At 39.6% G+C, this 7,835-nt stretch overlaps 1 protein-coding gene across 1 annotated transcript; it reads right to left on the reverse strand.

Annotated features, from left to right (window-relative positions):
- Nucleotides 1-259: 259 nt before the first annotated feature.
- LOC131983456 (epithelial membrane protein 2-like) lies at nucleotides 260-6,090 on the reverse strand. The gene is made up of 5 exons (XM_059348167.1): nucleotides 5,812-6,090; nucleotides 3,905-3,992; nucleotides 3,086-3,194; nucleotides 1,468-1,608; nucleotides 260-1,376 (listed from the first exon to the last, which is right to left on the reverse strand). Exons 2-5 carry the CDS (start codon nucleotides 3,980-3,982, stop codon nucleotides 1,213-1,215), a joined length of 492 nt encoding a protein of 163 aa, XP_059204150.1. The 5' UTR covers nucleotides 3,983-3,992; nucleotides 5,812-6,090; the 3' UTR covers nucleotides 260-1,212.
- Nucleotides 6,091-7,835: the final 1,745 nt, after the last annotated feature.

The raw sequence follows: 7,835 nt of genomic DNA on the forward strand, positions 1-7,835 counted from the left end.
TCACACTGGGTGGAAACAGAGCAGGTATATGGTTGGATTAATAGTCACACAAGATATTTTAATTAATGGATTTTGGTAAATATTGTTGCATTTAAAATGACTGAACTGAAAAAATATTCTTAGTCCCACTACTTTGTCCTGTTTGTATCAATTATTAATACAATAATGTAGTGCAAGAGTTTGTATCGGCATTGCTCTTCCACACTTAAACCAGTTTGATGTCCTCCTCAACCCAATAATTACAAAACAAACTCAGCTGTATTATTTTACTCATTTTATATTTTATATCATCACATATTCTTATCATTAGATTACACACAACAGGCGACATATATAAATGGATTTTTAAAGACTTTTAAAACAGGCACAGCTTTGCCGTAGTGCTATCATATCAATTAGTGGAGCATTATATGAAGTAAGACCGGAGCAGATAAATGGAATAAAATTGATAAACTAACAATGAAAAAACTGAAAAATAATAATATAAACTCGCCCTTCTATCCAATAATAACCTTTTAATCAATATGTACAACCCTGTTTCCAAAAAAAGTTGGGACGTTGTCTAAAATGTAAATAAAACAGAATTGCTGATCCTTTGTGACATATATTGACTGTACAAAGACAATATATTTAACATTTAAACTGATAAACTTTTGTTTTTGTAAATATACACTCCAAATTTGATACATTCATGTTTTATTAATGTTTTACACAGCGTCCCAACTTCTTTGGAATCAGGGTTGTAAATGAGCATTGAAAAAAAAAAAAGACCACAGACTTTACCTGCTTTTGTTAAAAGCCCAAAATATTGCTCGATCTTAATTTATCATAGCATGTTATATTGTAAGGCAACATTTTTTTTAGGTAACAACTAAAATGTTCTTAATCTTAAGATGCCTTAAAAATCCAGCCCAAATTCACGGTTAAATACACTGAAATACAAGTGTGGTTGATTGAGCTTGCCTTTTACTGCAGAGGTATCCACACACTCCATTAAGTGTAAAACCCTGACAGCAGACTCAATTAAACACTAGTGTATTTGAGGGGATCAACAGGTTCGCTTTGTGCGTAGCTGAAAATACACCAGCAGCTTGAATCTGATGTCAAATATAAACATTGTTTACACCATGTGTGACTAAAACCAGATTTCAGCTGAAAGAGTAGATCCAGGCAATGGTTTTGGGCTGGTTGGAGCTAGCTCTAGTGTCCTTCTCACGCCGCCGTCTTCTTACGTAGCACAAAGTAAGTGATGGAGGAGATGAACGTGAGAGCGAAAGCGATCCACGCCAGGATGAAGCAGTGACCGTACCAGCCGAACTTCTCGTCTTTGTGGAAGATGTCTGTGTAGATGGAGGCTGCGATCATGATGCACAGGCCTGGAGAGGAAGGAGACGTGGACATGAGTGAGGTCATACATAGAAGGAGAGTAATGAACCTGATGAGAGAGAAAAAATTAAAGATACTCACAGGCAAGAAGCTGAAAGATGCCAGAGATGGTGAACCTCTGTCCTTTAGGCAGGGTGAAGAGCTGAGCCACAAACACAAAGATGCCCAGGATGGAGAATATACAAGCGAGCACTGAGCTGGCCTGCACTGCCTGGAGGTAATCTGCAGGGGGAGACAGAGAGAGCAACACAGTGAGGATGCTGTGTTTGTTTGTGTGATGGGGGGTATCCCAAATATGTGCTAAACAACATGCTGACATATCCAGTAAACAGTAACGCATTGTTTATGTTAAATGTGTTGCTGAAAGGCAGGAATGTTGCATTCAAACACCCCACACATTTTAGGATTTTATAACATTCTGTTTATGACACCCATAAAGACGAGCAACAACTTTTTATGTCTTTTTTATTCAAAGTTATAATTACTGTATCACCAAAACTATACACCACCATACAAATGATTCAGGAGATAACCACAAGTCATTACTTTAAGTATTGCTACATCGTTTAGAGCTATACTGGTCTTGATTTACATAAAAAAAAGAAATATGTGGCTTACTGTAAAACCATTCGTGTGCCCCCATTTCATTTACATGCATATGATCTGGGAGGACGCCAAAAATCACAACTGTCGCGTCAAATTCTTGCAGCTACATGTTTGTACTTGCAGCTAAGTTATTAATGTGCAACCAAAAGGTGACGTCATGCATTTCCGTGCTCCAATTAGGATTTCAGAACATTTGAATCCAGTTGTGATGACAACTGCCAATTAAATCTAACAGGACCACACCCACACAGTTTGGCCACAAGCTAGTCAATGTTGAAGTGCTTCTGTTGCAAAAAGAAGTTTGATTGTATGGAAGACAATGAGAAAATAACCCTACATATTGCTTGATTTATTACCTCAGGAATGAGTTTATGATCTCAGTCGTTAGTTTAAAGTCTTCTTCAATACAGTATGATATTCATTTTTTAAATAATGTCTCATTTCGAGTAAAAAAGACAATAAAGTAGGTTATGCTTTGGGCTTGGCTAACTTGTGATTGACAAGTTGTATTTCCTTATTTTCGCCCACCGTTCATGAAAGTCAATTGTAACATTTAAATGTCTTAGCATTTTTTTATACTAAAAGACTCAAAGGAGTTTGCTAGCTGTTAATTTTAAGCTAGCTAGCTAGCACTAGTGCTAGCTGATAACTAATCTAGTTGCGCTAAAAGACACTCTAAAATAGTAATCTCTTCATTTTGAATTACTGAGGCACCTTGACAACCAAGCTAGCAACCTAGCTAGCAACAAAACTGGCCACCTAGTATTCCACATCTTCATCTTTGTTGTTTGAGTACTACACTCTTCTAAATGATACCAGAAGATGTCTATTTTTGTCATTGTCATTGAGGCATGAACATTTAATGTTTTTAGAGAAATGCTTAAGATTTGAAATCACTTTTAAGGGGTTTTAGTGAAGTGCTGTTATTTCAGCCACTTGTGTAGAATGAAGGCAGCACAAGTGATGCTAAGTCGTACAGTCAATGTGGCAGAAAAACTATGAAACATTGTAGGCCAACTCATTGGAAACGAAATATGATTTTGTTGAACTCCTCACTCTGCCTCTCTGCGGCATGGTCAGTGTGTCAGCTTACCCTGTGGGTAGTGTGATCCTGTGGGGAGATCAGTGAGGTTCCACACTCCGTTGGTCTGCACCCAGCGGGACCAGACATCAGTGGATATAGTGTCAGTCATCCACCAGGCCTGAGGGGAAGGGCAGAGGGACAGAATGTTACATTTTAAATCACTTTTTCACTTTGTCGCATGAATATGGACAACCTTCCTGCACGCTAAAGGAAAGCTTATGAGAGAGATGGAAAAAATGGAGACAATTCAGAGCTGCAGTGTGTGTAAACATAGCTGCAGTGCTAGTGTGTGTGTTCACACTGTGTTCTGACACGTATTTGGGGGCAGCTGCAGGCGAAGCGGACGACAATCAGACAGTGGAATGCACATCCACCTGTCACTGTGGTATTCCTCAGGTCTCACTCCGGTATGCAAAACTCACAGGCAGGAATCTGACATATTTACATGTGTACGCGCACCGTCTGACTGACACCTTGCCCCGCAGTTTAAATCCACAGATGCACTCAGTGGCACTGAGTGACGACACCGTGGTCGTCCCATCTGTCACCAAGAAATGCTGAATATGTGGCCCTGAGAAGAACAGCGGACCATTGACAGAAAAGGAATGATGGCCTCGAGTGATGAATGAGTAGCGTCAGCCAATCGCTAGGGAGCCTGCTGTCTGTCAGCATGCGGGGGGACGCACATAACTCTTCAATCTCTGTCATTTAACACTCAAACTTTGGAGGAAGTTGGGGATTATGCAGGGACAATTGTGCCTTGAGGCTGTGAGGTGCACTGTACAGGTGTGTGGAAATAAAACTCCAGCACGGCAAAAATCTACTTACATTGTCGATGGTGGCCACCAGGAGGAGGATGATGCCAATGATGTGGATAACAAAGATGGCAGCGAGGAGGATCAGCATGATGGCAGTGCTGGAGAGAGAGAGAGAGATGGAAGCACAAGAGGAAACTTGTTACACCACTTTTTTATTATGCAGGATGAACATATCTGGAGGGCTAACTCACAATCAAGATAATAAAAAAATAAAGACACGCACACACTGAGCAAATTGGCAGCTATTATGAACAGTAACAATCAAATATGGCCAAAAACAAAGGCTCCATGCTTCCTGTTTGGTTTGAGAAAGGCCATTAATGACAGTTCCAAGCACACACACACACACACACACACACGCACACGCACACGCACACACACACACACACACACACACACACACACACACACACACACACATATCTTCATAAACACACTCAGAGCAGCAAAGCAAGGCCAAAACCTGGCACCCACTCAGGGTGTGGCTTCACAACTTCTAATTACTTGGAGTTACAGCTAACGCGCTCCCAGTGAAATGCCTGCAAATAGACGTTGAGATAATGTTCCCGTCCTGAATCAAAATGTTGATGTATATTTGTGCAGGCAGGGATCAGTAAACGAAATCAGTAGGGCAAACACATTCTGTTGGTTCAGGGAGAGTGTGTGTTCAGCAGGGAAGTTCATGGCGGGCAGATGAGTTTGGGCTTGTCTTCCAAGAAACCCGCCACTCCTTAAAATAACTGTAGAGAATACCTGCTAACCTAGCGGCTTAGCTGGCCCACGCCCGACCCCCCTGGTTTGAATTACAACACTATTAAACACCAAAAACAATTAAAAACCCTCTCTTCTCTACTGTTCCTTTGGCCTCTTTACTTTAACTGCAATCCTTCTACTTCATTGGTGGCTCCACGGGTAGCTCTTCCCTGCAATATTACACATTTGATTCAGTTTTTTTTAGTTTTACATTCTTAGTCGTGTGTGAGCAATCTGCGGCTGCATCCAGTGCCGAGGCCGCACTGGGTGTGAACAGAGGAAGAGGCACATCTGGAATGTGCTGGTTCTCCTCACGGTAAAGGAGTGGTCAAGGGCTGGGTCCACACACACATACTCGCATGCTCGCCAGCTCACTCACACGCAACCAAACACAGAGCAAACCGAGGGGAAAGCTGGCACATATCTGATCACGCCTGACAGACAAATATCATTTCCACCTTTTTAACCACTTCAAACAACTACAATGAAGATTGAACTTTTAAATATTTGTATAATTTCTGACTTGTGTTGTCTACGGCCAGATGACTAGACTTTAATGAACAACTCCTGGACGGAAAAAACAACAGCAGAAGTTAAAAGCTCAGCAGTTGCTTTAATAGAAAACACACTTGTGGAATACTTTGATCTTCCAAATTCTTTGCCTGAAAAAACAAAGACGTGTCAGCTGTTTCTTTTTTTTAAAGGTCTGGCCTGGCTGTGGCATATTTTCCACTGCGCAAAATGGAATATGTGGCTGAGGTTAGGTTTGAGGATGCTAAAAATCCCAAAAAGCAAGCAAGAAAGTAGTCCTGTACCTTTAACAAACGCAATTTACATTCAAACTATTTACTTCAGCACTGCTACGGGAGCTGAACACATCTGGAAACAAGCACACCTGCCTGGTAGTAGAAAGTGTAATTCAATAACATATGAAGGTGAGCAGCTATATGGAAGGTACACACACACACACACACACACACACACACAAACACACACCTGCGTATGTTCTGTTCTTAGCATGTTTTTCTTCAATAAAGACAGAAAAAGACTAGAACAAACATGCAGAACACCTATTAAAACACATTGTTTTATCATTCTGAAGTATCTATAGAGAAGTAAGACGTACAAAAAGCACAACAAAACTCAGACTTATTCATGACTTACTGTTTGATGGCTGTGAGTCTCTTCAAGTCTAATTCCTGCTGTTCTGAAGGATACTAATTTCAGACTCAGAGTCTAAATGCACAATCACTAGGAACTACTCGTCCGCCCACTTTTACCCAGCCCTCTTTTTAAGTCCACACCCCAGACAAGCCTCTGGCTTGCTTGAGCACATAATCTGACTCTTTTCCCCCTCCCACTCTACTCTCTGCTCCCAGGCCCACCCTCTCCTTCTTTCTGTCTACTTTACTCACACACACTATTTCCACAACTTCTGTGGGCAGGCCTCATATATATATATTTATTTTCCTTTTGTGTTTGGTGTGTCATGTCTTTGTCATTCAGCTGCTGGTGGTGATTTTCTCCGAGAGGGCCGCTGATGACTCACTGATGTTTGAGGGGGGAACTCCCATAACATTTAACCTTATTGACAATGATTCTCAGCATGCTGCCATGGTGACAGACTTCAACACGGCCCAAATCGCAGTCACATCTCTGCTGTTGTATATATAAACAAACAGTCAGACTGCCGTAAAACACAGGCGCTCACAAGTACGTACACTTGTGCTCATTTTGTGATTGCCGCCCTCTTTCTTTTCCCGCTTTTGTTCCAGAGGAAGGAGTTTCAGGATGAAGGAATGTTGTTGGTTGCGAGGGAGAAAGAGGTGGGGGCAAATGAGTGCAAGTCAGAGCTTGAGAGAGAAGGAGGGAAGAAGAGGGAGGGCATGAGAATGAAGGGAGGAAGACATGAAGGCAATGAGAGAGGAATTTAAAGGGGAGGTGGGGGGGTTATTGGAGACATTTCACACTGCTGTAAGTTCATTAATTATTACTCACCATCATTGTTTTATAGCTGCTGCTGATTGATATGGTCCTAATGATTCCACTGAGTCACAGTCATCTGCTCCTTCAACGTGCCTTAGTTCAGTTATCTACTAATAAACATCACAGGATTACACATAATAATATGAGTAGACATTTTTGATAGAAAAATACAATTTATTTTATGATTCAACTTTTACTGAGTTTTTTATTGAGACCACACTAACAACCGATTAAGAAAAGGAGAAAAAAAAGGAAAAAAGGGGCAAAATTAAGATACACAATCTAATAATAAAACATAAATAAATAAAAAATAAATTATAAAACAATAAAATAAAAATAATTACATAAGAAGTCCAAGACAGGTACAATTAATCCATGCTCAATATGTTAATTCACTGTCTACAAATAGTCTTCCAGTAAACATTTCCCTGTAATGAACCCAGTCTGCCTCCACCTTCATTTCCATGCCAGTCCCCCAAGAACAGCCCATAATGATCAGTGTATGCAGATACATTTTAGCTACCCTGTAAAGAATATAGTCTTTAAAAAATTCCCCATTTCTCATTATATTTATCAATATCATTTGTTATACTATAGGATATGTAAAAACACTAATTTTTAAGCAGTAGTAGTAGGAGAAGTATAAAGTAAAACTACTGATAATGCAGAAAAGCACTTCTAACAGTGCTATATATGTATTTATTCATTTATTTTAAAAGATTTTTAATGGAAAAACAATACAATACACTGCTTCCAATTCCAGAAATACAATTTACCTTTTCCTTTTAAAAAAAACAACATATGTGCATATGTACACGGTCACATATGCACACGTAAAAATAAAAGTAATCAAACAAAAAAACAGAACAAAAACACTTTGATAAGAATGTAGAAGAAAATAGTCAAAGCGTTATATATTTATAAAATACTATATTATTCTGTTTTTATCTCTAACACATACATGTAAGAATATTTTAATGTTTTAGTTCATCATGTGAAGCCAATGTTAAATACATTGTACACTCCTGGGTGGATTATGCATCATATGATATAAGTATATTATGTGTTTAAGTAACTATTAACCCTTTATCAGGCAAAGAACCATATTTGGTAACTTGAGCGGACATCTATAACAGGTCTCCTCGCTCTCCGTGAGCTCATAGAACCACAAAGATTCAAGCTTTCCTTTATTGTCATTGTAT

Source organism: Centropristis striata, chromosome 13 (assembly GCF_030273125.1).
Source record: "Centropristis striata isolate RG_2023a ecotype Rhode Island chromosome 13, C.striata_1.0, whole genome shotgun sequence".
In the NCBI taxonomy this organism is placed as follows: domain Eukaryota; kingdom Metazoa; phylum Chordata; class Actinopteri; order Perciformes; family Serranidae; genus Centropristis; species Centropristis striata.

Bases quoted from the DNA above. Each gene is read 5' to 3' on its own strand.
- LOC131983456 (XM_059348167.1), bottom strand. From the start codon at position 3,982: ATGCTGATCCTCCTCGCTGCCATCTTTGTTATCCACATCATTGGCATC. The intron at 3,195-3,904 runs GTAAGTAGATTT...CCTTCCCCTCAG, and splicing joins TGGTGGCCACCATCGACAAT to GCCTGGTGGATGACTGACAC. The intron at 1,609-3,085 runs GTAAGCTGACAC...CTCCCCCTGCAG, and splicing joins AGGATCACACTACCCACAGG to ATTACCTCCAGGCAGTGCAG.